Source organism: Danio rerio, chromosome 2, assembly GCF_052040795.2.
Source record: "Danio rerio strain M-AB ecotype USA chromosome 2, GRCz13ab, whole genome shotgun sequence".
NCBI lineage: Eukaryota > Metazoa > Chordata > Actinopteri > Cypriniformes > Danionidae > Danio > Danio rerio.
The window spans coordinates 30,633,507-30,655,936 of NC_141022.1; the positions used below are offsets into that span (position 1 = coordinate 30,633,507).

At 40.4% G+C, this 22,430-nt stretch overlaps 1 protein-coding gene and 1 long non-coding RNA gene across 4 annotated transcripts; both read left to right on the top strand.

Moving 5' to 3' along the window:
- The first annotated feature begins 451 nt into the window (after positions 1-451).
- LOC147846372 (uncharacterized) lies at positions 452-14,656 on the top strand. The gene is made up of 2 exons (XR_015478529.1): positions 452-8,349; positions 13,414-14,656. It is a non-coding gene; the product is annotated as an uncharacterized LOC147846372 (long non-coding RNA).
- Positions 8,405-13,415, top strand: LOC147846373 (uncharacterized). 3 transcript variants are annotated; one of them, XM_087240917.1, is made up of 3 exons: positions 8,405-8,594; positions 8,752-9,439; positions 9,542-13,415. In XM_087240917.1, the coding sequence occupies exons 2-3, from the start codon at positions 8,763-8,765 to the stop codon at positions 9,627-9,629; spliced, it is 765 nt and encodes a 254-aa protein (XP_087097043.1). In that variant the 5' UTR covers positions 8,405-8,594; positions 8,752-8,762; the 3' UTR covers positions 9,630-13,415. The 3 variants fall into 3 exon arrangements, with proteins under 3 accessions (XP_087097043.1, XP_087097040.1, XP_087097039.1); XM_087240914.1 differs by having other exon boundaries at positions 8,405-9,439; XM_087240913.1 differs by having other exon boundaries at positions 8,752-13,415.
- Positions 14,657-22,430: the final 7,774 nt, after the last annotated feature.

Sequence of the window (22,430 nt, forward strand, 5' to 3'; positions counted from 1 at the left end):
TTTAGTTGAAACTGTGTTTTCAGTTAAAACTTTTAGGGTTCTTTCACACCTAGACTTTTGTTTCGGAACCTGTCTTGTTTGCCTAGTTAGCACGATTTGTCTGGCAAATGTGAATCCAACAATCGCGCTTGGATCTGAGCCAAATCAATCGCTCTATTATCAAACGCCCCCTTCTCACCCCTCCCCACCACATTCCTCCACGCTCTTCAGACACGTTGCGCACACCTTGTTAAACACCACCAAACCACCACCCCCCCGGACAGTTGAGCGGGACTATGCAAAATAAACCGTGAAACTCTGACCAATGTGAGGAGAGTTTACTCACACGTGTTTTAGCTCTTTTGGTCCATTTAGAAACTTTGCCGTGTGAAAGCAAACCACACCAAGAGCAAAAAGCAACTATGTAACAATTGTAATCTCTGTTTCGGAACAGCTGAATCGATTTGCAGGTGTGAAAGCACCCTTAATATTAACTTTAGTGCCTATTTTAAATATTTATAAATTCTGAGATACAGCACGTCAGCATCCATCAGCTACTCATTGAGCAGAGCAAAGTCTGTAGACATTGTCCATCCACAAGATAACAACAGAGACCCCATAATAAGCCCTTTGAGGAGGAAAGATTGACGTATGTTTAAACTACAGCTTATCAAAATATTATAAAATTGGTGAGTGACATTTTAAGTAGATCTCTCCCTAATGTTGTAGTGCAGTCTTTATACTATAGTCATTGTTGTGTATTAAGTGTGAGATGGGACTCACATGTCAGGAATGTATTTATTTTGTGTTGGCCACTAATATGTATATATATAAACCTGAGTTACTTTTTGTTTGCCATATGTTTGTTTCTAATGAGTCTCCTGTTTTCGTTACTGCAGACTAGTTCAGTAAACAGAAATTCTTATCGCAAACACAACAGTAATCTACAGTAACAGTAAGAGTAGCCTCTTATACAGCAACAAATTAAATTTTTACTGTTGATACTTGGCATCAGATAATCATGAAGTGATTATTTTGTTCTCTTTGACTTATCGGATGGAAACAGCTTTATTCTCATTTCTTAAATGCGATATTCCAGTTATGCGCATCAATTTAATTTTCATCTTTGGATAGAAACATAGCTATTGAGGGATAAGCCAATCGTACTAAATTGTATGAATGAGATTGCACAAATTCATACGAATTAGGCACTAATTCAAAAAGTTATGAATTGCCTTGAGATAGGTCGATGAGGTGACGCAGTAGGTAGTGCTGTCGCCTCACAGCAATAAGGGCGCTGGTTCGAGCTTCAGCTGGGTCAGTTGGCATTTCTGTGTGTGATTTTCATGTTCTCCCATGCAATGTGCTTCGGTCTCCCCCACAGTCTAAAGACATGTGGGATAGGTGAATTATGTTGACTAAATTGTCCGTAGTGTATAAGTGTGAAAGGGTGTGTATGGATGTTTCCCAGAGATGAGTTTGCAGCTGGAAGGGCATCCGCTGCGTAAAACATGTGCTGGATAAGTTGACGGTTCATTCCGCTGTGGCGACCCTAGATTAATAAAGGGACTAAGCTGAAAGGAAAATGAATAAATAAATTGCCTTGAGATTGTATTGTAACAAATATAATAATTAATAATCTTGCATAAACCAGATCATTTAGCTCTATACAAAACTTTATTTTTTCACTTCATGCTTTTTTTTTGTTTTGTTTTTTTTGCCTGTATTGTATGTGTTTTTATGGACTTTTAAAGTACCTCTAGCCGTTGACATGAATTTTATGAATTAGCTGCAGGACCATGATTTTAGATAAAAATCTTCTTTACATGTAGTACTGCATAAAAAAGTACTTATTTTAGAGGTGAAATATTTCTTTAAACCATCTAATCACTGTCCATAAAAATACTTTTTTTCCCCAAACATCTGCAACTTACAGATGTCAGACAGACGAAGGAATGAACACATGGCCACCCACATTTACATATCAACATTGCCAATTTGGTGTTTGCCCTATCCAGGCATGACAAAGTAACATATGTAGGATAGACACATACAGTATCATCAGAATAACTAATACAGTGTGAAAAAAAGTTGTTTTATTTAACTATAATGTTGCAGTTTTATGATTCTGTCACAATATATGCAGCTATTAATGAAAATATCTATTTATGAAAAATAATTTAGTTGAAAGATTGGTGTTTTTTTGTATGTATTTTGAATTTTGTTGAATCGTATGTTAAAAAAAAAAGTTCTTTAAAAAAAGAAAAAAGAAAAAGAAAAGAAAAATCCTTTGAGGGGCCTGATAAACTTAGGCTGTGGCCGAGCAGTGACTGTGCATCTGTGTCAGGGATTTAAAGCAAACAGTTAATTCCACCGCTTTTGTCACAGAAGGATCTCTCTAAGCTCAAAACAAACTTCACCTGCTTCTCAGTTCATTTTGTTTTTCCAGTTTAACAAAAGGCTCGTCTGAATGAGCGAATCCTTTCATAGTCCTGTTGTTGCTGATTATTAACCTTCCACTGAACTCTCAATTAATCCACCCGGGGGTCATGTCAAGCCGAGCAGGAGTACAACAGCCCACTGTAGCCGGACAACCTTGCTGCATTCGAACAGCCTGATACCAGCCTGCCGACGATGCTCATTGGTATTCCTCACAGCGGCGAGTGTGTGTGGAGAATTAATTTGTTACATATGTCATGTTCCTCATGCAGTCCTGGCACACATTATGGCTGTGTCTTTTGGGACTACCCTCAAACCATGCTCCGGGGCTGTTTCCGCACTCCCAAGAGGCCCGGCTAGAAAGAAGAGGAAGAATTAAGAAATTAAAATGATGCACGGCCCTGGAGGTTTAGCAGCCAAGGCCTGCTAGCGCTGCGGCGGGAGAGAATGATGTACATGAAGCGAAGAAAAAGCAATACACTTTGAAAAATAATCAAAATAGTGCAGCGTAAGCAAGGTAATGCTTTGTCTGATATTGATATGTCAGACTCACAGAATTCCTTACAACTCAAGAGAAGAAAAGACAAAATTGAGCAATAACGCAAACACAGCCATCAGCTAAATTCTCCTCCATGGGCTGAGTGCAGATCAGGTCAAGTAATATTTACTGTACCTCACAGTGTAATCATTAATAGCAGAAAACAGGCTATGCGGCTGGTCTATCAGTTTTTGTATTCCACTGCACTGCTTTTCCATTGTTTTTCTGTTTAAACATGCACTGGATACATGCGTTTGACCATTGGATCTATCTTTTGCTGCCCCTTCTCACACATTGTTAACTGTAAAAACACATATCATGTGAACACAGCCTGTATGTTCATTCATTCATTTTTCATTCAGCTTAGTCTCTATTTCAGAGGTCACCACAGAGGAATGAACTGCCAACTATTCCGGCATATGTTTTACACAGCGGGTGCTCTTTTAGCTGCACCCAGTATTTAACAAAAGATCCATACACACTCATTCACATACACACACTCACACACTAATGCCAGTTAAGTTTATTCAATTCACCTATACCACATGCCTTTGGACTGTGAGGGAAACTGTGTTGGCCAATAATACTTTTCTAGCAAGGGGCAACCTGCCGCTCTCCTTTGTGAAGCAAATATGGAAGTGAAACTGGGATTCATCGAAATTCTGCTAGTCCTGGCTCCATAATAGAGCAAATTTTTATTGAGCCCACTGTTAAAATGAACTCTACAGGAGAAAAAAAGGCGTTTACAGGCTGGTACAAAGACCGATTTTGGTTAATATAGGTAATATTACCCTAATGACAACTGTGAGGGGGTGAATTTATTTCAGCAGTTTTCTTTATATTAGGTTATATTAAGTCTGCATAATTAAAGGCGTGGCCACTTGAGTGACAGCTAGGACTCACTGGTTGCTGTCACTTCACCTCAGTTGATGCTGGCTGATATCGGCATATACATCGTATTTCTGTTTTGTTTTATATGGCTTTACACAGTCAGTTGCTTTTTTTAAATTATTTCTTATAATTATCAGCTGATATGGCATGCTGTGTGCTCACATACCATTCACGTGGCCTCCATTTCCCAAGTGAGTGTAATTATATACTTATATCTACATCATGTCTATAAATGTATTTGTTTTATTAAAGATAATTTATCATTTACAGTTTTCTTCAGAACTTGAATGCGCTCCAGAATCTGACAAATTGATTAGCTGTAGGCTATAGAACAGTCATCTGAAGTGTTCTCATACACTGTTATGCCTGGATTTCATAAATAGCCTTGCATTTACTATTTAAAGTATTTGGAAGTAATTCCAAAGTAAGTGACGGTTGGGTTTAGGTTTGGGGTGGAGGTAGGCATTGAAAAATAAAATTTATTGGGTAATTTAATAGATAAATAATACTCAGTACAACTACTGTTTTTACATTACTGTGACAGTTGGGTTGAGGGTTGGGGGTAAACGTTAATAAAATACAATAAATAGGAAATTTAATAAATATAGTGAGGCCGAATGCCCACGAGGTAGACTGATTGTGCGCACAAGACAGATTGAGAGTCTATTGATGTTACTATTATTAATTATTATAACTAACACTATTATGTTTGTTGTTTCAAATAAATAAGCACACATGTGTTATCTGTATAACAAAATTGATTAGTTTAGTAGACACAGTGACACATTTCTGTTATATTTCAGAACAAGTTATTTAAAATGTAGTGTTGTATTGCTCAATCGATAAAGTATTGAGGTACCTTTTGAATGAAGTAACTATTAACTTTACCTAGTTACTATTTTTCAGTAACTAGCACAACACTAGAGGTGACAGTGCTAACCACTGAGCCAGTATTCATATTTTTTCTGAATAACTTTTTTTTCTGTTTGTAAGAAGAAACACAGATATGTTTAGAACAAAAGGAGGGAGAGTAAATGTGTGTCCATTTTTTGTTTTGAACTATCCCTTTAAAAATAGAAGTTAAAAAGGGTGGTTTTATAGCAATGCAATAGATTCCACAAACAGTTCTTGAAATTCCCCCTTGGAGACTGCAGGAAAATGTGGGCCCAACACTTAGCCCATATGTGACACAGATCTGTTTGTACTGTACGTAACCAAATTGATTGTGGTTTTCTATTTTGCCAATGACACATGCACACAAATTTAGTTGAGCACTAATACCTAGTGTGAACATAACCCTGCTGTATGCCTCAAAAATAATTTCTTATGATCAAAAATGACATATTTAAACCTTTTTTTTTATATTATTCATACCTTAAAATATGTTGAATATGTTTCATGCAAAGTATGCTAATTATTTCACTCAATTGCATTCACTTGCTCAACTGAAGTCATAAACACTTCTCTATGCTCATGTAAGCAGCAATATTAGAATAATTTGGCCATGAATATTTAAACCCGAAACAGATTCTAAAGAAGAGAAAAGGCTAATTAAACAGGGTCATCTAAAAGTCAATATTTCAGAATGTAAAGCATTATATGTATTTTTATGTCTATGTCAGGCATGTAGTTAATATCATTAGCTATTGGGATTGATTGCATTATCAAACAGCTATGTCTTTTCATGTTACATTGTTAAGCAAAATGCTTTGAACATCATAGAAAGTCAGTGGAGAACAGCTTTAGAAAAGCCCCAAGCTGTGGGATTGGTAAAATATTTGTGATGGAAGGAAACAGGAGCAAATTCAAACTGCATTTGTAAAACTTGATTATGTAATTCAGGCAAAAGCCAAAAAAAAAAATAGTTCTAAACTGACTAGAGTAAATCTGGACATATCACATCTCCCATGACTAGCATCAGTTTTACTGCCACTCTCGCATGGTCTTATGGATTACTAAAGTGTTCATCGTATGCAGAATCTCACCAGAAAGTAATTAGTTTAGGTACTTCTTGCCTTCTTTTTGTCTACTATAGCATTTTAGATGTAAATTGTCTTTGGTGCACTGACATTTTAAAGAATGTTGACTGATGAATGGTTTGTCTTCAAGCATACTAATGGGGTTATGAACTGCCTTTTTAAAAAACGTTGTACTGCTCGGTCAGACCCACTAAAATATCAATATTTTTACTCGAAAAAAAACCCCCCAAAAAAAAAAACTAAACATAAAACAATTAGACTATTATTAGTCTATTATTGGGAGACTAGGTATGGGCCTAGTAATAGTATTATATAGTATAATATTCTGATGGTAACCTTGGATAAAAATATCACGGTTTTACAGTATTGTGATTACTGCTCTAAAATATATTCTTATTGATTGTCTGGGTAAAAAACAATTTTTTTACCCCCTTTGAACACAATATATTTTATTTTGAGAAACATTTATATTATTTTGGAGCAGTAAACATGTCAGGCTAAATAATTTAAATGAACAATTGACTTCTGCTTTCTTTATTAGTTTCAAAAACACAGATTTCTTTACAATTTAAAATGTCATCTTTGAATATCTGAAGATACTGTTGGCCCTAACAACAATAAAAACGTAAATAAATAAAATCTTTAATATACCGAATGGTATAGAAGAACATTTTGGCATTTTTAAAACCTTTTTCCAAACTGCAGTATACCTTGATTATACTTCTATGATTTGCTATCAATTTAGCCTATTCAAATTATTTGTAGGATTCTAATTTTAGGTTTCATTGTTGGAAAAAGGCGACACGGTGTTGCAGTGGGTAGTAAGTTTGCCTAACAGCAAGAAAGTCGCTGGTTTAAGCCTTGGCTGGGTCAGTTGGCTTTTCTGTGTGGAGTTTGCATGTTCTCCCCATGTTCGTGTGGGTTTCCTCCGGGTGCTCCGGTTTGCCCTACAAGTCCAAAGACATGTGGGTATGCTAAAAACTGACTGTGGTGTATGAGTGTGAATGATAGTGTATAAATGTTTCCCATTGATGAGTTGCAGCTGGAAGGGCATCCACTGCATAAAACACATGCTGGATAAGTTGGCGGTTCATTCCGCTGTGGTGACCCCAGATTAATAAAGGGACTAAGCTGAAAAGAAAATGAATGAATGTTGGAAAGAACAGCAGCAGTGATTTAGTTTTTACTCATTTTACTCATTCTCATGTTCTTGTGGTGCAACTTAACTGTCAGATCCAATAAAGTGAATCAAATGACCTGTGTTTGGCAGTGTTTTTCCACAACTTGACTCTGCAAATGGCAATGCCAATGTCGATGACTGTCTTCTAAAGTCATTTTTTGCAGAATTATCTAACATTGTCTATGACTGTTGCCTCACAGCAAGTAAGTCGCTGTCTCGAGTCCAGGCTGGGCCAGTTGGCATTTCTGTGTGGAGTTTGCATGTTCTCACCATTTTCGTATAGGTTTCCTCCAGGTGCTCTGGTTTTTCCCCACAGTCCAAGCACATGCGCTATAGGTGAATTACACAAACTAGATTGGTCATAGTGTGTGTGTGTGTGTGAATGTGAGTGTGTATGGGTGTTTCACAGTAATGGGTTGATGCTGGAAGGGCCTCCTCTGCATAAAACATATTTCTGATAAGTAGGCGGTTCATTCCGCTGTGGCGACCTCTAATAAATAAGAGACTAGGCTGAAGGAATCTACATGAATCAGTGGGTGGAACCAAGCAGGAATTAATGTTGCAATGCGTTTGATTGTATTCTGTGGAGGTGGAGTTGATGCTAATTTCACTTTTATTATTATTTTGGCTTCAGTATAAGCTGTTTTTGACAAAGGAGAAGGTATTGAAATGTAGTTATTGTGATTATACAACAATGAACACATGTCAAAGTATCAAGGGAATTTTGATTTCTCAGTTCACAGCTCCTTTAAAAAACTTGTTACTGATGAAATCAGTGTTCATTTCAGAAAATTTTATACAATATTTAGGTCCAATCCCGATTCTCACTCTCACCCCTGTTTCAATTCTCTCTAGCTTGAAGGCATAGGGCTAAGGGTAGATATCCCTTGAAACAGATTTTTCAGAAACGCTCAAACCAAGGGGTACAAAATTTTTGCAGAATACACCAGCTACAATGGCAGCATGGCTGCACACGGAGGTCAGAAGATGCATAAATTAAATTTCTTTTTCATTGTTGCGAATTTACAACAAACAAGCTTATGTTTTTTAATGTCATTTACTGTATAACGGCGTTTGTGTTTTACCGTCCTGCTTTTTAAAAACAAATGCTAAAATAAAAACCAATACAATTTGCTATAATCTATAATAGTAACTGTATAGTAGTTCCACAAAATATTTTTTTACATCTGATACTCAGACACTTAAATACCATGTCAGAGAATATTGTGCAGTGTCTGCTATAATGTCAATGTTGTTTTCGTGTGTTTACATAGATGAATATGACCATAGTATAAATGCACAGTACATTTACAATCTTATTTTCACATTATGTCATTATGATAGTTCTGAGAAGGTGAAGTACTGAGGTGTTTGTGTTTGGTGTGACTGCGCATGCTCGAGTGACGTCACTGGCGTCACTGTCTCCATTCGGTCACACACTGTGTGTGCTTGAAGTTTGGACTTGCTTTTTACTCGCAATTTAAATCTTAATCATTAAATTCTTCCTCATTCGCTAAGTATTTGTCTCTCCTACTTAGGGTGACCAAACCCTTAATACATTTATACAAACAAAACTGCTTTAAAAACGGTCTGTCCCTCGAGCATCCGCCTGTTGTTTGTAGCTTTAGCCTGCTAGCGCCGCTGGTCAGCTAAAGCTACCGACCTCTTTTACCATACACTTTTGACTTACTGGCTTTGCTCTTTACCCCGTAAAATGTCGCTTCCGTCTCTGTCCTTGTGTGCAGGAGAAGCATGGATGGAGGCGTTGGAGCTGGAGCTGGAAGAAGTGGAGTCCCAGATCCGGGCGCTGGTGGTAAGACGGTCGCGGCTACGGGAACGACTTCTTGTTGTACCTAATGCTAAGGCCGTCTCATCACCTAAGGTACGTGGAAATTACAACCACATCATTCCCTCTACCTCAACCCCGCGTCCTTCTCTGTCCAGGCCCAGCGCACCCGGGGCGCGGCTCAGCCAGGCGTCGTTCACGCCGACACCCGGCTACCACGGCGCCTGGGTGCAGCCGCGCAATGTGCTTCCCAGATCCCGGGGCAGAACGTCTCCTCCTGTGTTCGAGATCTCCACGGAGAACCGCTTTTCCCCTCTCCGCGAGTCGGGTCCCGATGTGGCCATCATCGGTGACTCGATCGTTCGTCACGTCCGTGCCGCCTCCTCAAAAGGTAATAAAGTACGTACTTTCTGCTTTCCTGGTGCCCGTGTGAGAAATATTTCTACACAGATTCCAACCATCCTGGGCGCTGCCGAGAGCCCTGGTGCCGTTGTCCTCCACGTGGGGACAAACGACACCGGGCTCCGGCAGTCGGAGATCCTGAAGAAGGACTTCAGGAGCCTGATCGAGACGGTTCGACGCACCTCGCCCGCCACGCAGATCATCGTTTCTGGGCCGCTTCCTACCTACCGCCGAGGAAATGAAAGGTTCAGTAGACTTTTAGCTCTGAATGAATGGCTAATAACATGGTGTAAAGAACAGAAATTGCTCTTTGCTAATAACTGGAATCTTTTCTGGGAGCGTCCTAGGCTCTTCCGTCCTGACGGCCTGCACCCCAGTCGAGCCGGAGCTGAACTCCTGTCGGACAACATCTCCAGATTACTTCGCACCATCTGACTAGCAGGTAAAAATTCACAAAATTCACATTATAGCCACCTAGACTCTTGTTCACCCCACTTAAACATCAGTAACGCATATCTGGCAAATCCTGAGACTGTGTCTGTTCCTCGTATTATTAGATTAAGAAATAAACGTACTGTGTGCTCCAGAAAAAATCTAGTAAGAATCAAACCAGAAAAACCAGTAGAAAGTGAAAATACAAATTATGTAAAACTTGGTCTCCTAAACATCAGGTCACTTGCACCTAAAGCACTTATCATTAATGAAATAATAACAGAAAACAATCTTAATGCACTCTGTCTCACTGAAACCTGGCTGAAACAAAATGACTATATTAGCTTAAATGAAGCAACTCCTCCAGGATTCTTATATAAACATGAGGCTCGTCAAACTGGTCGTGGTGGTGGAGTTGCATCAATCTTTAGTGATTTCCTTAATATTAAACAGAGAAACGGACTTATGTCTAGCTCCTCTGAAGTATTATCGCTTAATGTTCAGCTTCCAGATACTATACAAAAACCTATGTTATCTCTCGCTTTAATCACCATATATAGACCCCCAGGACCCTATGTCAAATTTCTAAAAGAATTTTCTGATTTTATTTCTGACTTACTAGTCAAAACTGATAAAATGCTAATTGTAGGTGACTTTAACATCCACATAGATTACGCTAATGATACATTAGGGCTCGCGTTTATGGATTTAATACGCTCACTTGGGATAAAGCAAAACGTTGTGGGTCCAACCCATCGCCTAAAGCATACATTAGATCTAATTCTGTCTTATGGAATCGAGGTTATTGACGTAGACATTATACCACAAAGTGATGATATTACAGATCACTACCTCTTACTATATAAGCTATGTTTACCTGAAATCAGCAAACCCGCTCCAATACTCCGCCCTAGTAGAACTATTGTTCCGTCAACTAAAGATGAATTTATAAATAACTTACCTGATCTCTCTCTATTTCGTAATGCACCCGCAAACTCAAATGATCTTGATGTAGTAACCAGCAGTATGGATGCCATCTTTACTAGCACACTAAATACTGTGGCACCCATCAAATTAAAAAAGGCTAGAGAGATTAAAACTGTACCATGGTATAATAGTCATACTCGTGCGCTCAAAACAGCAACCCGCGCCCTGGAACGTAAATGGAAAAAAACTAATTTAGAGGTCTTTAGAATTGCGTACAAAGACAGTATGTCCAGCTATAGGAGGGCTCTAAAATCTGCCAGGACCAAGCACCTGCGCAAACTGATAGAAAATAATCATAACAGTCCTAGATTTTTATTTAACACCATCTCTAAATTAGCAAATAATCGGTCATCCTTGGAACAAACTACTCCACCGCAAATTAGTAGTGATGACTTCATGAATTTTTTCAGTAATAAAATAGAAGGCTTAAGACAGAAAATAGGAGATGCCAAACTTTCTGCACCGGCTTATACTCCAAATCCTGTAAATATTTAATTGAATCATAATAATAACCTACACTGCTTCAAGATCATAGAACATGAAGAGTTAGTGAAAATTATAAATAGCTCTAAACCAGCTACGTGTATGCTGGACTCAATTCCAACAAAATTACTGAAAGAGCTGCTACCTGCTATAGGAGAACCTCTTCTTAACATTATCAACTCTTCTTTATCTATAGGCCATGTTCCAAGCTCTTACAAGCTAGCTGTTATTAAGCCTATTATTAAAAAACCGCAACTAGACACCAACAACTTAGCTAACTATAGGCCTATTTCAAATCTTCCATTTATGTCTAAAATACTAGAAAAAGTTGTTTCCACTCAATTATGCTCTTTTCTGCAGACGAACAATATTTTTGAAGTGTTTCAGTCAGGTTTCAGGGCTCACCACAGTACAGAAACCGCCTTAGTGAAAATAACCAATGATTTACTCTTAGCTGCTGACCGAGGGTGCGTCTCGCTATTAGTTTTACTCGATCTTAGTGCGGCATTTGATACCATTGACCACAATATCCTCATAAATCGCTTAAAGTCTACAGGTGTCCAGGGACAGGCTCTACAATGGTTTAAGTCATACTTAACTGATCGCTACCACTTTGTGAATCTTAATGGACAGCCTTCACAAATCTGCCCAGTAAAGTATGGGGTGCCTCAAGGATCAGTTTTAGGCCCTTTACTGTTTACAATTTACATGCTACCTCTGGGAGACATTATTAGAAGACATGGGATCAGCTTTCACTGCTATGCAGATGATACTCAATTATATATTTCAATTAAACCTGACGAGACGTCTGAACTTTCTAAACTAACTGAGTGTATCAAAGACATCAAAGACTGGATGACCAACAATTTTCTTCTCTTAAACTCCGACAAAACAGAATTATTACTTATTGGGCCTAAATCTTGCACACAGCAGATCTCGCAACTCAATTTACAATTAGAGGGATACAAAGTTAGCTTTAGCTCTACTATAAAAGATTTGGGTGTCATATTAGACAGCAATCTAACTTTTAAAAACCATATATCCCATGTCACAAAAACTGCCTTCTTTCATCTGAGAAATATCGCTAAATTACGAAATATGCTATCCATCTCAGATGCAGAAAAGCTAGTCCATGCTTTTATGACTTTGAGACTGGATTACTGTAATGCTCTATTTGCTGGCTGCCCAGCATCCTCTATTAACAAACTTCAATTAGTACAAAATGCAGCAGCCAGAGTTCTGACCAGGTCTAGAAAATATGATCATATAACCCCAATTTTATCCTCCTTACACTGGCTGCCTGTTAAGTTTCGTATTGAATTTAAAATATTACTTCTCACCTATAAAGCTCTAAATAATCTAGCTCCTGTTTATCTAACCAACCTTCTGTCTCGCTACGAACCAACTCGCTCTTTAAGATCTCAAAATTCAGGGCTTCTGGTAGTACCTAGAATAGCAAAATCAAGTAAAGGAGGTCGAGCCTTCTCTTTCATGGCTCCTACACTCTGGAATAGCCTTCCTGATAATGTCCGAGGCTCAGACACACTCTCCCAGTTCAAAACTAGATTAAAGACCTATCTGTTTAGTAAAGCATACACTCAATGCATCACCTAGCGGGTTCCACACTGGCTTCTGCATCTTGCTTATATACACTATGAACAGCAGCTACGCTAATTATTCTCTTTATTCTCTATTTTCACCTGGGGATACTCATCCCGAGGTCCTCAGATTAGGCGGAGTCACTGATTGGATCCAAGACCAGCGACGTGATGATCCCAAGGATTCCATATCCGGGACCAGGCCATATCCTGAGCTGCTGCTGCGCTGATGGTCGTGGGGAGTGGAGAACATGAGTCTGATTCCAGCGACGCTCCAGGGACAGACGAGTCTTCATTGAGGCCATCTTCCAGCATAAACCACGGCGAATGAAGTTCTGCACAAGACTTTTGGCCAGCGGAGAAACTAAAATGGTCGTGCTCAACTCAGTCTGGTTCTCTCAAGGTTTTTTTTCTTCACTCCCATCAGGTGAAGTTTTTTTTTTCCCTCTCCGCTGTCGCCACTGCCTCGCATGGTTCAGGATTGGTAGAGCTACGCATCGATGAATTTGCTCTTCAGTGTTTGAACTCTCAGTAATGATTAAATCACACTGAACTGAGCTAAACTGAACTGAACTTAAACACTAAAACCTGAACCACACTGTTCCAGTTACTGAACCACACTGTTCCAGTTACTATGACCATTTATATGAAGCTGCTTTGACACAATCTACATTGTAAAAGCGCTATACAAATAAAACTGAATTGAATTGAATTGATAGCATAACATATGCCTTTAGTTGTTTCCTGATTTCCTAAGATAAATACCAAAAAAAAAAAAAAAAAATACCGCAACTAGAATAACTACAGCAGTTGCAATCATCAATATTCTATGAAGCAAGAGATCTCAATGACATATGATGACGTGTGCGATGTTGTAGTGCTGTCCTATTTCTTAAGGGGAAATCTTGAAGCCCCGTTTCAAGGACCAAGGGGAAGGGAGAGGGGTACAAATTAAAATTGGGACTTGACCTTTTATAGAACCTTTTGTGCAAACAAAAAGCTTCCATCAGGGTTGTTGTCACCATTTCACAATCAATGGCAGTCAAGAACATTTATTTTAAAGAGTCTGTCTGAATAATCAAATTGCACCATAACTTGAGCAAATCACCCTTCCCCATCACAGTATGAAGGACGCGTCTAAAAATTTTTTTTCCTTTCACATGTTAGTTGATGGAATGTCTCCAGCACAGGCCCAAAATTTTGAAGCACGCTTGTCTTCAGTCTAATTTCTCGGTCTCTCTGTCTGGCGTGCTCCCTCTCTATCTAGGGTGAGATGAAGTGCTCTAACTCATTAGTGTCACATCTGTTCTCACTGGCTGAGGTGAAAGCTTGTCGTTCTTGGCCACTCCTCTGGGTGATTGACACGTTTTGGTGAGCTCCGTTTGATCGATTGCTCTTAACGACAAATCACATTGAGGGTTCAGCGGCAAGAGCTCTGAGTTTTGGCTCCGGCTCAGTCGGCACACAATGACAGAGTGCGTTGCGGTGATGTTGTCCCTGGCCAGCCTCTCCTATACTCCCATCACCCCCTGGGACTCTTTTTAAGTGACATTCCCACAATGAGGCTTCCGATGTCCAATGCCTCTAAAAGAAGAGGATGGCGGTCCCATCAGAATGACCAAGAATCTGCAGGGAATTGATTTTTGTCTGAGCACCTCAAGCTGTCCCCCTTTCTTCTCCCCGTATATTTAAATCATTTGGGTCGTTTACTGTAGCAAGAAATAGAAAATAATGCATGAGAAAAGTTTTGTGGAACATTAAGGTCATTGTAGTCGGTTTGGTTTATCTTCCCCTAGTTTAATAGCCCTTTCAAAGCTCAGCTGGAGTGAAGTTGAGACCTACCTATTAAATATAGGACAAGTCTACTTATCTACTTTACACCAGGTTTCACCTGCAGGACACATTGGGTGCTCATATAACATAGACACATTTTTATAATAAAAAGTGCATTGAAGAAAAAAATAATATGTATAAATATTATTGTATGTACGCCTTATTTATCACCAACTTTAACAATAAGAACAGCTCTTTTTTAAATTGTATGGTAAAAAAAAAAATACAAATACAGTATAGCAAATGATCATACCCCTTTGAAATAACGGCATTATTTATCTTACAGTCTGAAATCAAAATCACATTTCAAATAACTTTTCCAGCCTTTTGAAAAGGTTTGTAGTCTTCTCCTTACCTGTACCTTTCTGAATCTTCTTCCCAAGGTTTTTTGAAAGCAGGGCATAAAGTGAGTAAAGGTATAGATTTTCACATGGTATGTTGATTTTATATAGGCACTGTAAAGCAAACATATTTGCTTTACAAAAAAAGCAAAAAAAAAAAAAAAAAAACATATTCAGACAAAATTGAATACAGACTGAATGGGAGTTTACTAAAACAATTGCTATAGAGGTACTCCAACATATCAGTTAATAATCTTTATAGGCCAATTTCCCATCTTTTAGCCATGTTTTAAAACAGCCATTGATCAAGACTGAATAAATCATGTCAGTCATGAGTGTAAAATGACTCAAAAGAGTACATGCAATGATTTTGTGATGAATGTAAAAGAAATGTGTGTGTGTGTGTGTCTGTGTGTGTTTATTCCTTGAATTACTTTGATTTAAGTGAAAGTGATGGCAAAGCAGCAGTTTTTAAGCTGCGCTTCTAAAATATTATGAGGTGTAAATTTCAATATTTTTTTAACACAGCTGACATTAGTTTTGTAACGCCGAGGAGTGACACCACAACAGAAGGTAGGATCCAATATGCAGGTTTATTCTTTAGTCAGGCAAGCAGTGGTCAATACAGGTATGAACAGGTATGTTTGGGCAAATCCAGAGTCGAAGTCAATAAACAGGCAATAGGTCGTAAGGCAGGCGGCTAAACAGGATGACAAGGATAAACAGGGCTAAGAACCAAAACACGGGAAAACAAGACCAGGATAACGCGTTGTAATGTCACCAAACAGTAAACAAGACTCGGCAATGTGAATGAGTGTGTGTGCTGCTTAAATACTGTGTGTAATCAGTCTCTGTAACAGGTTTCAGCTGGTGATGTAATCAGGAAGATGAGTGACCAGGCGTGCGTGATTGGGAGAAGTGCATGTATGAAAATGTAGTCCTGGGGAATGCGGAAGTGAAGTGAATGATGATAGAGGAAACCAGCGATCTCCAGTGAATGATCGCTGGTTATCGTAACATAGCCCCCCCTCTAAAGAGCGGCTTCCAGACGCTCCAAATACAGTTCAGGCGGGAGGTGGAGCGGAGGCGGAACAGGGGGAGGGATGGAGGGCCAGGACCATGCAGCGGGGGCAGGACTGGAGCATGGAGCTGCGGAGGGCCTGGAGCGTGGAGCTGCGGAGGGCCTGGAGCGTGGAGCTGCGGAGGGCCTGGAGCGTGGAGCTGCAGTGGCCCTGGATCATGAGGCTGCGACCATTGAGGAAGCTTAGGAGGCGGTGGCCGTTCAGGTAGTTCAGGCGGCGGCGGCCGTTCAGGGAGTTCAGGCGGCGGCGGCCGTTCAGGGAGTTCAGGCGGCGGCGGCCGTTCAGGGAGTTCAGGCGGCGGCGGCCATTCAGGGAGTGCAGGCGGCGGCGGCGGCCATTCAGGAAGCTCAGGCGGCGGCGGCGGCCATTCAGGAAGCTCAGGCGGCGGCGGCGGCCATTCAGGAAGCTCAGGAGGCGGCGGCCATTCAGCGAGCTCAGGAGGCGGCGGCCATTCAGCGAGCTCAGGAGGCGGCGGCCATTCAGCGAGCTCAGGAGGCGGCGGCCATTCAGCGAGCTCAGGAGGCGGCGGCCATTCAGCGAGCTCAGGAGGCGGCGGCCATTCAGCGAGCTCAGGAGGCGGCGGCCATTCAGCGAGCTCAGGAGGCGGCGGCCATTCAGCGAGCTCAGGAGGCGGCGGCCATTCAGCGAGCTCAGGAGGCGGCGGCCATTCAGCGAGCTCAGGAGGCGGCGGCCATTCAGCGAGCTCAGGAGGCGGCGGCCATTCAGCGAGCTCAGGAGGCGGCGGCCATTCAGCGAGCTCAGGAGGCGGCGGCCATTCAGCGAGCTCAGGAGGCGGCGGCCATTCAGCGAGCTCAGGAGGCGGCGGCCATTCAGCGAGCTCAGGAGGCGGCGGCCATTCAGCGAGCTCAGGAGGCGGCGGCCATTCAGCGAGCTCAGGAGGCGGCGGCCATTCAGCGAGCTCAGGAGGCGGCGGCCATTCAGCGAGCTCAGGAGGCGGCGGCCATTCAGCGAGCTCGGGCGGCAGCCATTCAGGAAACTCAGGAGGCGGAGTCGACTCTGGTTGCGGCGTCGACTCTGGCTGCGGCGTCGACTCTGGCTGCGGCGTCGACTCTGGCTGCGCTGGAGGATCTGGCAGCACTGGAGGGTCTGGCAGCTCTGGAGGGTCTGGCAGCTCTGGAGGGTCTGGCAGCTCTGGAGGGTCTGGCAGCTCTGGAGGGTCTGGCAGCTCTGGAGGGTCTGGCAGCTCTGGAGGGTCTGGCAGCTCTGGAGGGTCTGGCAGCTCTGGCGGGTCTGGCAGCTCTGGTGGGTCTGGCAGCTCTGGAGGTGGCGGTGGCAGCTCTGGAGGTGGCGGTGGCAGCTCTGGTAGTAACAGCTCTGGTGGTGGCATCAGCTCTTGTAACTCAGGTGGTGGAGGCCATTCTGGTGGCTCAGGTGATGGTATTTCAGGAACTAGAACAGGAACAAGGACAGGAACGGACTCGGAACAAGAAGCCATCTTGTGAGCTGGACTGTTGGCGGCCATTTTGTGAAATGGCAGACTGGAGGCAGCCATCTTGTGACATGGGGAACTGGAGACAGCCATCTTGTGAGCTGGCTGAGGTCTAGGCAGGTGAACAGGGGACAGGAGTACTGGAGATGCAAGCATAATATTGTCAGTAGAGGGGATTGCAAGCCCCGCAGTTGGCGGGTCTTGCTGTCTATTGCCCCCCCCCAAAAACATTTAGGGGTTTCCTCCACCTTGCCAACAGTGAAGGAGGACCCACTCATCTGTAATGCCAGATCAATGTAATTTTCTAACGTCCCATGGGGTTCGTGCAAAGGCATGATGGAATAAAGGGGCTCAGAAAGTCCTCCACGAAAGAATATCATTAAACATAACTCACTCATGGATGTTATGTGTGCCAGTTCGATGAATTCCTCCACGTACTCCTCAATGGACCGTGCTTCCTGACGCAGACGCATGATTGCAATACCCGCTGGGTCCATGTTGTGGCCGAGTCTTCTGTAACGCCGAGGAGTGACACCACAACAGAAGGTAGGATCCAATATGCAGGTTTATTCTTTAGTCAGGCAAGCAGTGGTCAATACAGGTATGAACAGGTATGTTTGGGCAAATCCAGAGTCGAAGTCAATAAACAGGCAATAGGTCGTAAGGCAGGCGGCTAAACAGGATGACAAGGATAAACAGGGCTAAGAACCAAAACACGGGAAAACAAGACCAGGATAACGCGTTGTAATGTCACCAAACAGTAAACAAGACTCGGCAATGTGAATGAGTGTGTGTGCTGCTTAAATACTGTGTGTAATCAGTCTCTGTAACAGGTTTCAGCTGGTGATGTAATCAGGAAGATGAGTGACCAGGCGTGCGTGATTGGGAGAAGTGCATGTATGAAAATGTAGTCCTGGGGAATGCGGAAGTGAAGTGAATGATGATAGAGGAAACCAGCGATCTCCAGTGAATGATCGCTGGTTATCGTAACAAGTTTAACATTGAAATGTTGACATGATAATGAATATGACACATTTCTCAAAGTTAAAGAGTTCAGTCAATGTTAATATATATTAAAAACATTCAAAAGTTAAACTAAAAATCTTTTTTCATCAGATCATTTTTATTGCTCAATTAAAAATGTTAATTAGAATCGTGCATTTTTCAGTTGCTCTAAAAAAAACATTACTGTTTTTGTCTGCTTTCCTTTAAATTTGCCATTAGTTTAAAAAAGGACAAAACCACAAAATAATCACAGAACCAGAAGTACAAATTGGGAATTGGCAGGTATCATTCTTAACATTTAATAGTGTCAACTTTATATCATTTAGTGCCATGAAGGTTCTATATAGGCATCTGTAGTTCCATGAATAACCTTAATAATCCAAGTACCTTTTCATTTAACCAAATGAATCATTGATGTGAATGAATCAACCAATGTGCATTGATGATTTACAATGTTGTAGTTTTTTTAGCAAATAATTTTATGATTCACTTATAAAAAAAACAATTACTGAAATATACACTACCTGACAAAAGACTTGTCATTAATCCCAGTTTTAAAAGCAACAAATAATAACTTGACTTCTAGTTGATCATTTAGAAGTGTCAGAAGGTAGATTTTTCAGATGAACTGCATCAATCATCACAAATATTGCAGAAGACCAACTGGAACCCGCATGGACACAAGATTATCATAGAAAAAAGTTTGGTGAAGAAAAAATCATGGTTTGGGGTTACATTCAGAATTGGAGGCGTGCGAGAGATTTGCAGAATGGATGACAAAATCAACAGCCTGAGGTATCAAGACATTTGTGCTACATTACAAAACACAGGAGAGGGCAGATTCTTCAGGTGGATAGCACTCCTTCTCATACTTCAACCCCCACATCAAAGTTCCTGAAAGTAAAAGCGAAGGTCAAGGTGCTCCAGGATTTGCCAGACCAGTCACCAGACATAAACATTATTGAGCATATCTAGGGTAGGATAAAGGAAAAGGCATTAAAGATAATTCCAAAGAATCTTGATGAACTCTGAGAGTCCTGCAAGAACGCTTTCTTTGCCATTCCAGAAGACGTTAAAAATAGGTTATTTGAGTCATTGCAGAGATGTATGGATGCAGTCCTCCAAGCTTATGGGAGTCATATACAATATTCATTCTTTTTCCACTGCACTTTGTCTTTATTTTCTATAATGTACATTATTTCTGTTAAGTGACAATACGTTTGTCTAAGCAAAGTCAGATTTTACTGCCCTTATGAAATAGTTAAAAAATCAAGGGATGATCATATTTTATTTAGGTAAAATAAGCGTAATCTAGAGGCCTTTGCCTTTCATATAAGCCACTTCTGGTACCAAGTGATCAATTAGAAGTCAAATTATTATTTGTTGTTCCTAAGACTTAGATAGGCGACAATATTTTTGTCATATAGAGTACATGTCACCTTGCTTAAAAATAAAATTTTTCAAAAAAATCAATCTACTTATATTTATTAATAATAACTATTTCTGCCATGGAATAAAACAATAAAATGGTTTTATTTAACAATTCTAAACTTGTCTCTAACAATTGCAAGGTTGCAAGATGTAAACTCAGATTTGAGACTTTTCTTCATGTAACCCTTTTCTTATTCTAACAATTTCGAAATATGAAAGTTGATAAAGTCATAATTGCGAGATAAAAGTTGCTATTGCTGCTTTTATCATGTGCCAGAAACAGGCTTTGGTACAATATAAGTCCAATTTCAGAATATCAGCACATTTTAGGCAATGAAACTACACACAATAACTGTTGTTCAATATCCAACAGAAGAATAACTTCAATATTATAGTACATTTTGATTACTAAATATAAATACCATGACGGTTCATTCCGCTGTGGCGCCCCCTGATAAATAAAGGGACTAAGCAAAATGAATGAATGAATGAATGTATATAAATACCACACATTATCTGTACAAACAACCTGTATTGAGCAATTATTTACAGTAAAAGTAAATGCAGTTAGATCAAAGAGCAAACTAAATGAGGTCAATTTTGCTTTCATGATAACTGTACAGCATCAGCATCAGCAAAGCTTCCATCAACCAACCATTAAAACGGAAAAGACAGGAAGAGATTTGGCTAATACTTGACAATGTTTTGAGAGCTGCTGATGTGTAGGTCTTATTAAACATGATATCATTGACCTTTATGTGTGCCAAGACATCTCCTGCGGCAAGACCAAGCACAGGCCTCAGCGGAGGGGAAGGATGTGCTCAGTATGGAATGTGTGTCATGACGGGGGGTTGTCTTTATATGCCGGGTCACTGTCACACATAAGTGTTTTGACCCTTGTCACTTGCATTACAGGCCAAGAGTGTGATCGCAGACCGTTTTTAGCCCTTTAATTACTTATTACTCGAAAGGCACTGATTCCTTTTTTAACGGAAGGTGCCTCAATCCTTTAATACCAGCCGTGAACAAAGCAGCTGCGGCTGTCTTACAGTGTATCCCATGGAGATCAAGGCAATGAATATCTCTAGGTTTTAGTCACTTTTTCATTTTAGCATTATTCAGTGTGTCATCTGCATTCTCCGACTTTGCAGACACCGTTATAAATTAGATCGGGGAGCTGGTGGCAGTAGGCCGGTCACTCAAGTACAGCGCAGCAGTGCCCTGTCTACGGCTATAGGGACCTAATGTGATTTAATAAAGACTTCTATTGAGGCAAGGCGCTTGATATTTCAAGCAGCGCAATGATGTCAAAAGAGCTGTGACTGTTATGAACTTTTATGACCTCGTGTGAGGGTAGAGATGTCTTGGGTGCTGTTTTATGTGACCTTGAGCTCTGGGCTGTATATCCAATTCATTTCAGTGAGCCCATTAAACACTGCTCTTATGGGACACCGGCTCAGAGCCTGCTTTATCATTGCGTTATTTAACCCACAACAAGTCAGCAGCAGTAAATTTATTAAAACATGCCAGCGTGAAATGATTAGTCATGTACCGAGAAATTCTAGAGACTGAACAACAACTAAAACAATTAAAATTGAACAAAAATCCAACAAAATTATATATTGCATCTAATTATAGTAATTTTGCAGTATAATTGGGAGTTCATTTTGGAATTGCTCAGTGAGGGAATCATTCATAGCCATTATGCCAATACACTACACTACTGTTATGCTTATTGAAAGGCCATTCTTTTCACACTACACAATTGTCTGTTATCAATGATGTCCCTTCCAGTCAAAACGCAAAACTATTAATATGAGCATATTAGTTATTCACTAACACTTTAGTTTGTGTCACAATTCATGCTGTTAACTAGCTTATCACCTGCCTTTTATTAAAATATTAGCTATTCGTTAGTAGTTTTAAAGTATGATCTTATTCTGCGTCTCTAATGCCACCCGAAACTTAATCCCAACTTCTAACTAACTATTATTAAACAGCTAAGTAAACTGGTAGTGTTAGTTAATAATTAGTTTTTACCATGAATTGTGACTTAAACTATAGCGTGACCACTAATTCTGTTTGATCACATCTTTAATAATCGACTCATATGACTGATACTGAATCTCGTAGATAACTATTGCTAAAATGTTGTAATGAGTGGCCAGCAGTACTGATGTTACAACTGATTTCACTTTACCGAACCAGCAGTGTTTTAGACAACAATGATAGGACTCGAAAATACAATCCCTGTTACCTTGTATTTTTATTTGAGAGACACTTTATAATAATAATAATAATAATAATAATAATAATAATAATAATAATTCCTTATATTTATATAAAGCTTTTCTGGACACTCAAAGCGCTTTAAACATCGGGGACCTTTTCATCCAGCACCAGTGTGCAGTATCCACCTGATTGATGCGACAGCAGCCATATTGTGCCAGACCACACACACCACACATCAGCTGATTGGTAGAGAGGATAATGGACAGAGGCCAGTGGGCAAATATGGCCAGGATATCGGGGTTACTCTTTTTCAAAGTACATCCTGGGATTTTTAACAACCAGTTTAAGATGGCCAGACGTCA